The sequence below is a fragment of the Peromyscus leucopus genome, chromosome 8b (genome assembly GCF_004664715.2).
Source record: "Peromyscus leucopus breed LL Stock chromosome 8b, UCI_PerLeu_2.1, whole genome shotgun sequence".
In the NCBI taxonomy this organism is placed as follows: Eukaryota; Metazoa; Chordata; class Mammalia; order Rodentia; family Cricetidae; genus Peromyscus; species Peromyscus leucopus.
In genome coordinates, this window is record NC_051086.1 from 4,999,784 (window position 1) to 5,014,512 (window position 14,729).

The 14,729-nt window shown below is 39.2% G+C and overlaps 1 protein-coding gene across 2 annotated transcripts in view; it reads left to right on the plus strand.

The window, feature by feature from the left end:
- Nucleotides 1-14,729, plus strand: part of Ranbp17 (RAN binding protein 17) — a 341,764-nt gene that overhangs the window by 283,289 nt on the left and 43,746 nt on the right. For both annotated transcript variants that reach the window (XM_037200543.1, XM_037200544.1), the window contains 2 exons: nucleotides 691-905; nucleotides 2,340-2,478. In XM_037200543.1, the coding sequence (XP_037056438.1) occupies nucleotides 691-905; nucleotides 2,340-2,478 (354 nt within the window). The remainder of the gene's footprint in view (nucleotides 1-690; nucleotides 906-2,339; nucleotides 2,479-14,729) is intronic.

The following is a 14,729-nucleotide window of genomic DNA, read 5'->3' on the forward strand; positions in this document are numbered from 1 at the left end:
CTTGGGAGCAGGACCTGTACTGGCGTGTGGTCAACCTACAGGGCTCTTCACATTGAGAACACTTAACACTCCCTCCCAGGAGCTCTCCCATGCTGTAGCTCCTCAGCTAGTGCTGCAATTTGCTTCACTGGTGATCTTATCCTATCTCGTTTGTTTTTTATGTTTGCTAACTCAGTTTCTCTCTTTTCTCTTTAACATTTATTTGCATTTCTGTGTATGTATATATTCATGTGTGCACAGGAGCCACAGAGCATGTGTGGAAGTCCAGTGTCTCCTTCCACCATGCAGGGATGGATCTCAGGCCATCAGACTTGGCAACAGGTGTCCTTAACCACTGATATATCTCACCACCCCTTACCCTACCTCTTTTTTTTTTTAATTAAAATGTTTATTTAAGGGCTAATAGTACATTTGTATTAAAGTACATAAACTAATCTGAAGAGTGTGTGTCTCTCGTGGTTTTCTTCATGTCTACATATATATCAGTCTAATTGCCATCCAAATAAAATCACTAACCTTCCATAGTGCCCTTGAATGATTTTTTGACTTGGGCTCTTCATTCTTCCCAAGTAAATGATCTTGTATATTTATTTTTTGATTAATGGATGATTCAATTTTGGGAACAGTGTCTCACAACTGCTTTGAAGTACATCTCCTTATCACTTTCTCTCTGCTTTTACCCTACAACAGGAAATCAGATCTTGTCTCTTGGGAGTCTCTCAAAAGATCAAATTTATCCAATGAAACTCAAGGGCATCTCCATCTGCTATTCAGCTCTTAAATCTGCCTTATGTGGAAATTATGTCAGCTTTGGCGTCTTCAAGTTGTATGGGGACAACCATTTTGACAATGTACTCGAGGCCTTTGTGAAAATGCTGCTGTCAGTGTCCCACAGTGACTTGCTGGTAAGCACTGCTGTGCCCTGGGGGGTTCTTTATGTGAAAAGTGAAATACCAGCACCACAGCCTGGAATTGTTACAACAAAACACCAGCACATTTTATGTTTCAAAACAGCATGATTGCTCCAGACTTAGCAGACCTAGACAGCTCTCGTAGTTATTTATGTAATTCAACGCACAGGCTAAAAAACGTCTCAGCTGTCATTTCTAACTACTTGGTCATCCAAAGTGCTCTAGCCTCTTCATATGAAAATAGATTTAGTAATGTCAGTAAATTGCTTTCAGCTATATTCATGATTCAAAAAAGAAGATACAGGATTAGATGCAGTTTTCCCTTCCTTTCATTCTACCCTTTAGCTTCTTGCTGCTTGACCTTCCTTTGTATTAAAATTTAGACATGGCAGACAGTGTTAAACTGAACGTTGAGCAACCTGATATATAGAATGTTGTTCATTAGTCATGTACCTTGAATTAATCGCCTCTCTACTTCTCTAAGCCACACTGTTTAAATGAGTGCCTTGAAGAATGTGATTTTTTTTGGTCCCTTTGTGCTATGACATTTAGCTTCTGTGATATATGTCAATGATCTTTAAACTTTGAAACCGTTCAGAAATGTCTGGGATGCTTGTTGGAAATGCAAATTTCTAGACTTCTTTGGTTTATCTCATCAGCAGATTTCCTTTAAAACATTTCTGCCAATTTATATAGAAGCCATTGTGTGCTTGATGTGTTTTCAGTAAGTACTTGTTAAAATAATGAAATTCAGCATTGGGTTAATTGAGACTTTCCCATCTGCTCCCAGAAGTTTCATAAATGATCTGGAGAGCTTGTATGAGAAATGTGCCTAGATCTTACAATGCTCTCATGCACAGCACACCTCATGCCAGGGTGTGAAGCCTCCTTACAGTGGAGTGAAATGTTCATTGAACACAAAACCTATATGACAGAAATTACAAAGTAGAAACTGGAATCGCCAGTTACCGTGTTTAGCAGTCTCATTGAAAGGACTTTGAACTACAGTTGTGGTCCACCTAGAAAACTGATTTCACTCCAGGCAAACCATCAATAATTCTCAAACCTGGGAAGGTACATAAGACTGTATTTACCATGTATGAAAAATTGCTTATTTCAAGGCCATACTTCAAAGCTTTTTATTGAGTGAGTCTGGAGGGGGGGGTTGGAAAACCATATCTTGAATAAGCATGCTTATAGAAATGTTATAATCTCACTAGGTGCCACGCGACTCTAGGTTATATTTGCCATGAGTGTTATACCTTGATACTGATTTACATTGCATTTGAGATTTCCCAGGTATTTTCTCATATAATTGTCTCTTGTCTTTAGAATATGATAAATAGTAAATCATTTACCAAATAATAATTTAGTTAGATGGGTTGCTATGTCCATGTGGCTTGACATTGACTCTATCTTTTTGTGTAGCAATATCGGAAACTGAGCCAGTCTTATTACCCACTCCTGGAATGTCTCACCCAGGACCACATGAGCTTCATCACCAACTTGGAGCCTCCTGTGCTTCTGTATGTTCTCACATCTCTCTCAGAGGGACTCACCACTCTTGGTAAGGGTCATGGAAAGACTTGACTTCATTCTCCTAATGTATGTGTCCACTGAGATGTTTGTCCGATGAAGGGCAAAGAAATGTTATCAGCCCAACTGAAAGATTATTTTACAAGCTATTACTTGCAAATGGGAAAATACACTTTTACTATTTTGGCAATTTTTTTATCAGTTTTGAGATACAATTTAAATACCATCTAAGTCCAAAAAGTTCTAACAGATACATATACAATAATAAGTCACAACAGTTTATAAAATATTTGCATCACTATACTCTGTTATGTCCCCATCAAGTCTATTCCCTACCCTTAACCCTACTCCAAGGAAACTACTGTCTTTCTAGATTTGTATATAAGTGGACTCTTAAAACAGAACATTCATTCACACGTCTTTATGTGACTCTGTTTTGTATTTCCCTCAGATAAATACCTAGGGTAGAACTTCTGGGTTGTAGCTGTCAGTTGCTATGCTGAGATGCCATTTCCTGATGTGGCTGTAGTGTTTGCTCCAACAGTGTAGAAAGGTTCGGACTGTTCCTCATCCTCACACTTGCAGTGACTCTTCTCAGGCTGAGCCATCATAGTGGAATGGAGTCTCTGTGGTTTTCATTTCCATATCACCAATGAATAATTTGAGGGTATTTCCATGCTTACTTGCTTTATCATGTATTGTGTTAGTATTCTATTGATGTGGCAAAATACTTGAGAGAAGTCAGCATAGAGCAAGGTAGGTTAATATTTTGGTTCACAGTTTCAGAGATTTTAGTTCGTGGTCCCTTGTTCTCCTCATTTTAGGCCTGAGGCAAGGCTAAAGGTTATGGCAGGAAGCATTTGACAGAACAAAGTTTCTAGCCTCATGGTGACCAAGAAGCAGAGAGAGTAAGAGAATAGGTTTGAAGTCAAATGATATACTTCAAAGATACACCTCAATAACCCACTCCTTCAGCCATCCCTACCCCATTATGTATTCAGTATGAACTCCTCAACGAGTAATCTTTTAATGAAGTTAGCACCTCCATGATCCACTCAGTCACCTCTCTCCACCAGCAGCTGGGAAGGGAGCCACCTAGGAGCCTTGGGGAACATTGTAGATCCAAACAGTAACCTACATTTTCTTGGTGAAGTGTTTGTTCATAGCTTTTACTCTGGTTTTTTGTAACTCTGTAGTTTATGTTGTTGGTGATTTGTAACTTGTTATATATTCTGGGTACGGATTCTTTAGTTGTTCAAGACAGTGTTGCTCTTTGTAACCCTGACTGTCTTGGAACTTGCTCTGTACACCAGACTGGCATTGAACTCACAGAGATCTGCCTCCTGGGTGCTGGGATTAAAGGTGTGTGCCACCACCTTTGGGTTTAGATACAGATTTTGTTTGTTTATTTGGGGATTTGTTGTTGTTTTTCAAGACAAGGTTTCTCTGTGTAACAACTCTGGCTGTCCTAGAACTTTTGTACAATTTGTAGACCATGTTGGCCTTGAACTCACAGAGACCACCTGTCCCTGACTTCCGACTGCTGGAATTAAAGATGTGCGCCACCACCTCCGGGTTTGGATACAAATTCTTACTCAGATATGTATTGCAGATAATTTGAGCCTATGACATGTCTTTGTGTTTTACTAACAGTATCATGTGAAAAGGAAAAGTTTCTATTTTGAGGAAATCCAATACTTCTTTAGCCTGAAGTCATAAAGATTTCCCATTTTCTTCCAAAAGTATCATCAGTTTGGCTCTCGTGTTTAAATCTAGATGCATTTCAATTTAACTTTTACCTGTGTTCTAGGGATCAAACATAGATTTTTTTTTAAAAAACATAAGTATTTGATTATTCTAGAACCTTTTATCTTTTGCTTATTTACCTTTTACAAACTATATGGCCTAATTCTATACTTGGTCTTAAATGCTGTAGTACATATTTTTCTCTTACAAATTATTATAACATTAATTCTTTTCCTTTTTGTAGAAATTTTAGAATTAACCTGACCCCACCCCTGACCCCAAACAAAAGACTAGGGGAATTTTGTTTAGGACTGCATTGAGTCCTGCAGCTCCTTTTGGAGATAACAGGCATATTAGCTATATTCAAGACCAATTCTGGAAAATTCCTCCATTCTTCTACTCACTAATGTCTTCCTTAATTATAGCTTTGAATCTGAGTTTTGTATGTATTTTGTTTGATTTATAACCAAACATTATAGATTTTGTGCCACTTAAATGGTATTCTTAAATTTCCTATCTTTCTTTGCTACCTATAGATATAATTTTTTTATATGTTGACCTTTCTAAACTTACTAATTGTGCTAATTTATCATAGATTTCTTAAATTTTTCTACATAAATATATCAACAACTAAAGCTTTAACTTATCTTTTACATTTATATACTAGCTAGAACCTATAAAACAGTACTGGGTTAGGTTGGGGTTAGGAAAAAACAGTGTAGAGTAGAGGTGATCATACCAAATACCATTTTGTCATCTCCAGGATGGGAGAAAGCATTGAGTCTCATAACATTCATATAATGTTAGGGTTCTTATTAGATGGGTTTTTTCCTGTCTAGGAAACCTGAACAATTTCCCAATGTGACTGACAACATTTTGCTCCAGCCGTACAGAACATTTCCAGGTCCTCATCCTAATAATTATGAGTCTTTAAAGTGTAATTGTCTGATATTATTATCATGAATAGTATTGAATTTACCTTATCAAATATTTTTTTCTATGTACTTGTGCTAGTTAGTTTCTTGTCAATTTGACATAAGCTAGGGTCACCTGGGAAGATAGAGCCACAACTGAGAAAATGCCTCTATCAGATTGTAAATAGCAAGCCTGTGGGGTATTTTCTTGATTAGTGGTTGGTTTGGGGGGGCCTAGCCCATGTGGGTGATGTCACCTCTGGGCAGGTGGTCCTGGAAGGTATAAGAAAGATATCTGAATGTGAGCTGGAGAACAAGCCAGTAATCAGCATCCCTTCCATGGTCTCTACATGCCCTGACTTCCTTCGGTGATGGAGTGTATGTAGCCTGAGATTTGTAAGATAACATGAACTCCAAGTTGCTTTTTGGTCATGGAGTTTTATCACAGTAATAGAACAACACTAGAGAGTGGGGGAGCAAGAGAAGGGGAGGGCGGGGTAACAGGGGTTGGTATGTAAGATGAAAAAAAAATTAAATAAAAAAATTTTAAAAGAATATATAGGGTTTTTAATGCTAATGTACTGCATTAATATTAATGATCCTGCTCAGAGGTCAAACAAACCATGCATTCCTGGATTCAGGGTGATAAGATTTTTCTTTTCTTTTTCTTTTTTTTGGGTTTTTTTTTTTTTTTCTGAGACAGGGTTTCTCTGTGTAGCTTTGCACCTTTCCTGGAACTCGCTTTGGAGACCAGGCTGGCCTCGAACTCACAGAGATCTGCCTGCCTCTGCCTCCCAAGGCGTGCTGGGATTAAAGGCGTGGGCCACCACCACCACCACCACCACCACCACCACCACCACCCTGCGAGGATGATAAGATTTTGATACAGATTTTTGCATCTTTATTTGTATCATCAGATATTGGTGTGTTCTTCTATATTAATATATTCTCCTATAGTTTTTACATACTATTCTGTTTTCATAACCCTGACATATGTTAGTGTTACTCTTGTGCCTTCATAATATGAGCTCAAAAGTGTTTCCTCCTCTGCTGTCTCAGATTTGCATAGACTTGTATAGGGGTTGTTTAATGTTGACTAGAATTCTCCAGTTCAACCATCTGACTTAGATTTGTCTTTGGGCAGTTTTCAACCACAAACTAAATTTCTTCAATGGCTGTTCCAGTTATCTAATATATCATCAGGGTATTTAGTTGCTCATTTCTTTAAGAATTGTCCATTTTATCTAAAGTTCCTTTTGTGTCATTGTCATGAGATCGTTCATAGTATTCACCTGCTATCCAGTGTGTCTGTATCGTCTGTCTATAGTCTCCACGGTGATACCCTGGTGCTGGTCATTGTGCCCTCTCTTTTCATCATTCTAACTATAGTTACCAGTTTTATTTGTAAAACTTTCATTTTGATGATTTTTCTGTTTTCTGATATTTATTTTACTAAGTACAATTTTTTATTTTCTTCAGTTCACTTTGCTCTGTCTTTTCTAGTCTCGTTTTCAGATGAACATACAGTTTATTGACTTTAAACCTTTAGACCTTCTTTTGTAATGTATACATATACTACATCAGCATTACTATGAGCATATCTCAAAGATTACATGTATTCTGATTTTCTGTTATTCATTTTTTTAAAAAAATTTTTTTTGAGATAGGGTTTTTCTGTGTAGTTTTGTTTGTCCTAGAACGCACTCTGTAGACCAGACTGGCCTCAAACTCACAAAGCTATGCCTGTCTTTGCCTTCCAAGTGCTGGTACCACCACCACCCAGCAATTAAAAATATTTTAGCCGGGCAGTGGTGGCACACCCCTTTAATCCTAGCACTTAGGAGGCAGAGCCAGGTGGATCTCTGTGAGTTCAAGGCCAGCCTGGTCTACAGAGTAAGATCCAGGACAGATACCAAAACTACACAGAGAAACACAGTCTTGAAAAAACCAAAAAAGATACATATTTTTTAATAATATTTCATTTATTCTTTGAGGATCTCATAACATGTATATACAGTGTATTTCTGTGTCCACCTTCTGCTCACCCACAGCTTTCCTCAGACCCCACTCAGCATACATGTCTTCTTCCCACTTCCTGTCCTCTTTTTCTTACTCTCTTGAGTAACCCACTAAGCCCAGCGAGTGCTGCCTGTCCACATGCTCATTGCTGAGGCCCATCTACTGGAGCTTGAAAACTACCAAAAGAATAACCACTCTCTTTTCCATGGCAGCCGTCAACTGCTAATAGCTCATTGACTAGGTGGGTCTTTTGAGTCTCACCCAATCTTTGCCTGAGTTCATGAGTCCATTAGTCAGGTCATATCCAGGAGACAGCATTTCACAGGGTTCTTCCATAGCCTCCCCCTCTCAATTCTTCCTGCCCCCTCCTCTGAGATGTCCCTGGGTCTTGGGGGTTGGGGACTTGATAAGGATGTCCCATAAAGGGATAAGCACTCAGTCACTTATTCTCAGCACTTTGATCAGTTTGGGGCCTCTCACTGCTTCCCATGGCAAAAAGAAGCTTCTTTAACCAAAGTTACAGCAGTTCAGATTTGTGGGTAGAAACATGAGTGCCTGGAAGGTAGACAGTTTGACCCTGAAAATGTCTTTATTGTCCTGCTGATTCTCATTTGAGCAATAGGTGACTCCTTTGAAGCATATTGCTTAGTTTTCAATTATTTGAAGATATTCTTCACTCTTAATTAAGTATAGTTTGTTGGTTTTTGTTTTTTGAGACAGGGTTTCTCTGTATGGCCCTATTTGTCCTGGAACTCACTCTGTAGACCAAGCTGGCCTCAGAGATCCATGTCCCTCTGCTTTAAGGACTGGGATTTTTAAAGGAATGCGCCACTACACTCAGCAATTCAGTGATTTTTTTTTAACCTTTTAAATTCATTAAGACTGTTTTATGGTTCAAACTACCATGAACTTGACACAGGTACTTGTGTGAATTTGTGTTCCACTGTTGTGAAAAACATTCTAAGTGTCAGGTCAGGGCTAAGTGACTGATGGCATTCCAATAATCTATATTCTTACTGTTAGGTTGTATAATTCCTTTTATCTCCTTGTTCTGTGAATTGACAAGAGAAAACTACTATAGTCTAGCTATAGTTAGAGCTTAGCCCTGGTCTCCATCTCTGTTCAGTCCTATCAGTGTGTGTATTAAATATTTCAAAGTTCCTGTCAAGTGTGTGAATATTTTAAATTATGGTATTCCTTTTTTTTTTCCTTTTATTTTATTTTACAATACCATTCAGTTCTACATATCAGCCACGGATTCCCTTGTTCTCCCCCTTCCTGCCCCCTCCCCTTCCCCCCAGCCCACCCCCCCATTCCCACCTCCTCCAGGGCAAAGCCTCCCCTGAGGACTGAGATCAACCTGGTAGACTCAGTCCAGGCAGGTCCAGTCCCCTCCTCCCAGACTGAGCCAAGCATCCCTGCATAAGCCCCAGGTTTCAAACAGCCAACTCATGCAATGAGCACAGGACATGGTACCACTGCCTAGATGCCTCCCAAACAGATCAAGCCAATCAACTGTTTCACCTATTCAGAGGGCCTGATCCAGGTGGGGGCCCCTCAGCCTTTGGTTCATAGTTCATGTGTTTCCATTCGTTTGGCTATTTGTCCCTGTGCTTTATCCAACCTTGGTTTCAACATTTCTCGCTCATATAAACCCTCCTCTTTCTCACTAATTAGACTCCCGGCGCTCCACCTGGGGCCTAGGCATGGATCTCTGCATCCAGATTCCTCAGGACTTGGATGGGGTTTCTGGCACAACTATTAGAGTGTTTGGCCATCCCATGACCAGAGTAGGTCAGTTCCGACTGTCTCTTGACCATTGCCAGCAGTCTTTTGTGGGGGTATCTTTGTGGATTTCTGTGGGCCTCTTTAGCACTTTGTTTCTTCCTTTTCTCATGTGGTCTTCATTTACCATGGTCTCCTATTCCTTGTTCTCCCTCTTTGTTCTTGATCCAGCTGGGATCTCCCACTCTCTTTCCCTCGACCCTCGCCCTTCATTGCTCCCACTCATGCCAGGTTGTTCATGTAGATCTCAGCCATTTCTCTGTCATTGGGCGATCCTCGTGTCTTTTTTGGGGTCCTCTTTTCCAGGTAGCCTCACTGGTGATGTGAGTAGCAGTTCAGTCATCCTTGTTCCACATCTAGTATCCTCCTATGAGTGAGTACGTACCATATTTGTCTTTCTGAGTCTGGGTTACCTCACTCAGGATGATTTTTCTAGATCCATCCATTTACCTGCAAACCTCATGATGTCATTGTTTTTCTCTGCTGAGTAGTATTCCATTGTGTATATGTGCCACAATTTATTTATCCATTCTTCAGTTGAAGGGCATCTAGGTTGTTTTCAGGTTTTGGCTATTACAAACAATGCTGCTATGGACATAATGCTGCTGAACAAGTGCTCTTGTGGTATGATTGAGCATTTCTTGGGTATATGCCCAAGAGTGGTACAGCTGGATCTTGGGGGAGATTGATTCCCAATTTTCCAAGAAAGCGCCATATTGATTTCCAAAGTGGTTGTACAAGCTTGCATTCCCACCAGCAATGGAGGAGAGTTCCCCTAGTTCCACATCCTCTCCAGCATAAAGTGTCTTCAGTGTTTTTTATCTTAGCCATTCTGACAGGAGTAAGGTGGTATCTCAGAGTTGTTTTGATTTGCATTTCCCTGATGATTAGGGATGTTGAGCAATTCCTTAAATGTCTTTCAGCCATTTGAGTTTCCTCTGTTGAGAATTCTCTGTTTAGTTCTATAGCCCATTTCTTAATTGGACTGTTGGTCGTTTTGATGTCTAATTTCTTGAGTTCCTTATATATTCTGGATATCAGTCCTCTGTCAGATGTGGGGTTGGTGAAGATCTTTTCCCATTCTGTAGGCTGTCGCTTTGCCTTGTTTGCTGTATCCTTTGCTCTACAAAAGCTTCTCAGTTTCAAGAGGTCCCATTGATTGATTGTTTCTCTCAGTGTCTGTGCTACTGGTGTTATATTTAGGAAATGATCTCCTATGCCAATGCGTTCAAGACTACTTCCTACTTTCTCTTCTAGCAGGTTCAGAGTAGCTGGATTTATGTAGTGGTCCTTGATCTACTTGGACTTAAGTTTTGTGCACAATGACAGATATGGATCTCTTTGCAGCCTTCTACACGTTGATATCCAGTTATGCCAGCACCATTTGTTGAAGATGCTTTCTTTTTTCCATTGTACACTTTTGGCTTCTTTGTCAAAAATTATATGTTCATAGGTGTGCGAGTTAATGTCAGGGTCTTCAATTCGATTCCATTGGTCCACATGTCGGTTTTTATGCCAATACCAAGCTGGGGTTTTTTTTGTTTGTTTGTTTGTTTGTTTTTGGTTTTTTCGAGACAGGGTTTCTCTGTGTAGCTTTGCGCCTTTCCTGGAGCTCACTTGGTAGCCCAGGCTGGCCTCGAACTCACAGAGATCCGCCTGGCTCTGCCTCCCGAATGCTGGGATTAAAGGCGTGCGCCACCACGCCCGGCACCAAGCTGTTTTTATTACTGTAGCTCTATAGTAGAGCTTGAAGTCAGGGATCGTGATGCTTCCAGAAGTTGTTTTATTGTACAGGATTCTTTTGGCTATCCTGGGTTTTTTGTTTTTCCATATGAAGTTGAGTATTATTCTTTCCAGGTCTGTGAAGAATTGTGTTGGTATTTTGATAGAGATTGCATTGAATCTGTAGATTGCTTTTGGTAAAATTGCCATTTTTACTATGTTGGTCCTGCCTATCCATGAACATGGGAGATCTTTCCATTTTCTGACATCTTCTTCAATTTCTTTTTTCAGGGACTTAAAGTTCTTGTCATATAGGTCCTTCACTTGCTTGGTTAGTGTTACCCCAACGTATTTTATGTCATTTGTGGCTATTGTAAAGGGTGATGTATCTCTGATTTCCTTCTCAACCTCTTTGTCCATTGTATATAGGAGGGCTACTGATTTTTTTGAGTTGATCTTGTATCCTGCTATGTTGCTGAAGGTGTTTATAAGCTTTATCAGTTCCTGGGTGGAATCTTTGGGTCACTCAAGTATACTATCATGTCATCTGCAAATAGGGAAAGTTTGACTTCTTCCTTTCCAATTTGTATCCCCTTAATCTCCTTATGTTGTCTTATTGCTCTGGCTAGAACTTCAAGTACTATATTGAATAAGTATGGGGAGAGTGGACAGCCTTGCCTTGTTCCTGATTTTAGTGGAATTGCTTTGAGTTTCTCTCCATTTAATTTGATGTTGGCTGTTGGCTTGCTGTAAATTGCCTTTATTATGTTTAGGTATGTTCCCTGTATTCCTGATTGCTCCAAGACTTTTACCATGAAGGAATGTTGGATTTTGTCAAATGCCTTTTCTGCATCTAGTGAGATGATCATATGGTTTTTTTCTTTGAGTTTGTTTATATGGTGTATTACATTGATGGACTTTTGTATGTTGAACCACCCTTGCATCCCTGGGATGAAGCCTACTTGATCATGGTGGATAATTGTTTTGATGTGTTCTTGGAGTCTGTTTGCCAGTATTTTATTGAGTATTTTTGCATCAATGTTCATGAGGCAGATCGGACTGTAGTTCTTTTTCTTTGTTGTATTCTTGTTTGGTTTAGGAATCAGGGTAATTGTAGCCTCATAGAAGGAGTTTGGTAATGTTCCTTCTGTTTCTATTGTGTGGAACAATTTAGAGAGTATTGGTATTAACTCTGCTTTGAAGATCTGGTAGAATTCTGCGCTGAAACCATCTGGTCCTGGGCTTTTTTTGGTTGGGAGACTTTTAATGACTGTTTCTATTTCCTTAGGGGTTATTGAACTCTTTAAATAGTTTATCTAGTCTTGATTTAACTTAGGTATGTGGTACCTATCCAGAAAATTTTCCATTTCTTTTAGGTTTTCCAGTTTTGTGGAATAGAGGTTTTTGAAATATGACCTGATAATTCTCTGGATTTCCTCAATGTCTGTTGTTATGTCCCCCTTTTCATTTCTGATTTTGTTGATTTGGATTCTCTCTCTCTCTCTCTCTCTCTCTCTCTCTCTCTCTCTCTCTCTCTCTCTCTCAGTCTTTTGGTTAGTTTGGATAAGGGCTTGTCTATCTTGTTGATTTTCTCAAAGAACCAACTCTTTGTTTCATTAATTTTTTTGTATTCTCTTAGTTTCTATTTTATTGATTTCACCTCTCACTTTGATAATTTCCTGGTGTCTATTCTTCCTGGGAGACTTTGCTTCTTCTTGTTCTAGAGCTTTCAGGTGTGCTGTTAAGTCACTAGTGTGAGATTTCTCCAACTTCTTTATGTGGGCATTTAGTGCTATGAATTTCCCTCTTAGCACTGCTTTCATAGTGTCCCATAAGTTTGGGTATGTGGTGTCTTCATTTTCGTTGATCTCTAGGAAGTCTTTAATTTCTTTCTTTATTTCTTCCTTAACCCATTGGTGATTCAGTTGAGCATTATTCAGTTTCCATGAGATTGTAGGTTTTCTGTAGTTTTTGTTGTTGTTGTTGTTGTTGTTGAAATCTAACTTTAAACCATGGTAGTCTGATAGAACACAGGAGGTTATTCCAATTGTTTTGTATCTGTTGAGATTTGCTTTGTGGCCAAGTATGTGGTCGATTTTAGAGAAAGTTCCATGGGGTGCTGAGAAGAAGGTATATTCTTTCTTGTTAGGATGGAATGTTCTGTAGATATCTATTAGGTCCATTTGGGTCATGACATCAGTTAAGTCCTTTATTTCTCTGTTAAATTTCGATTTGGGAGATCTGTCCAGTGGTGAAAGTGGGGTGTTGAGATCTCCCACTATTAATGTGTGGGGTTTTATATGTGGTTTAAGCTTTAGTAATGTTTCTTTTACATATGTGGGTGCCCTTGTGTTTGGGGCATAAATGTTCAGAATTGAAACTTCATCTTGGTGGATCTTTCCTGTGATGAGTATGTAATACCCTTCTTGATCTCTCTTGATTGATTTTAGTTTGAAGTCTATTTTGTTGGATATCAGGATGGCTACACCTGCTTGTTTCTTAAGACCATTTGATTGGAAAGTCTTTTCCCAGCCTTTTATTCTTAGGTAGTGTCTGTCTTTGAATTTGAGATGTGTTTCTTGTATGCAGCAGAAAGATGGGTCCTGCTTTCGTATCCATTCTGTAAGCCTATGTCTTTTTATGGGTGTATTAAGTCCATTGATATTAAGGGATATTAATGACCAGTGATTGTTCATCCCTGTTATTTTGGTGGTAGTGTGTGTGTACTTCTCTTCTTTGGGGTTTACTGCTGTGGCTTTATCTATTGCCTGTGTTTTCGAGAGTGTATCTGACTTCCTTCAGTTGGAATTTTCCTTCTAGTGCTTTCTGTAGGCTGGGTTTGTGGATAAGTATTGTTTAAATCTGGCTTTGTCTTGGAATGTCTTGTTCATTCCGTCTATGATGATTGAAAGTTTTGCTGGGTATATTAGTCTGGGCTGACATCCATGGTCTCTTAGTGTCTGCATTATATCTGTCCAGGTCCTTCTGGCTTTCAAAGTCTCCATTGAGAAATCGGGTGATATTCTGATGGGTTTGCCTTTATTGGTCACTTGGCCTTTTTCCTTTGCTGCTCTTAATATTCTTTCTTTATTCTGTACGTTTAGTTGTTTAATTATTATGTGGCAAGGGGACTTTTTTGGGGGGTCTAGTCTGTTTGGTGTTCTATAGGCTTCTTGTATCTTCATAGGCATTTCCTTCTTTAAGTTGGGAAAGTTTTCTTCTATGATTTTGTTGAATATATTTTCTGTGCCTTTGAGTTGGTATTCTTCTCCTTCTTCTATCCCTATTATTCATAGTTTGTCTTTTCATGGTGTCCAAATTTTTTGGACATTTTGGTTCATGACTTTGTTGGCTTTAGTGTTTTCTTTGACTGATGAATCTATTTCTTCTACTGTATCTTCAATGCCAGAGATCCTCTCTTCCATATCTTGCATTCTGTTGGTTATACTTGCATCTGAAGTTCCCGATCTTTTACTCAGATATTCTATTTCCAGCATTCCCTCTGTTTGTGTCTTCTTCATTTTTTCTATTTCCCTTTTCAGGTCTTGGACTGTTTCCTTTATTTGTTTCATTGCTTTTTCATGATTTTCTTTCAGTGCTTTATTGTTTTCTTCAGGACTTTATTGTTTTCTTCTAATTTGTTTGCCGTTTCCTCTAGTTGTTTATAGCGTTCTTCCCATTTTTTGTCTTTTCCTCTACACAAGCCTGTACCTTCTTCATGATGTTATTCATAAGGCTGTTTTCTTCTGCTTCTTCCAATTTTTGATGTTCAGGTCTAGATGTTGTGGAGGCCTAGGTTCTGGTGATGCTGTATTGCTCTTTATTTTTGTTGTGTGTAGTTCTGCTTGACGTCTGCCCATCTCCTTGTGGTTCGTTCTTGTCTTATCAGCTCATTTGGTTCAGACAGAGCTGACTAGATTCAGCAGTCTCTATCTCTTGTCAAGATGGGAGCTCTCTTGTCCAATGGCGAAGATCCAGGGCAGGATGGGAGCTTTTGTCCAGACAGCGAAGTCCAGGGCAAACAGGATGGGTGTCTTAATCCAGAAGGGAAGTCGGGGGCAGGAATGAAATTGTGGTATTCCTTTGATTTTACCTT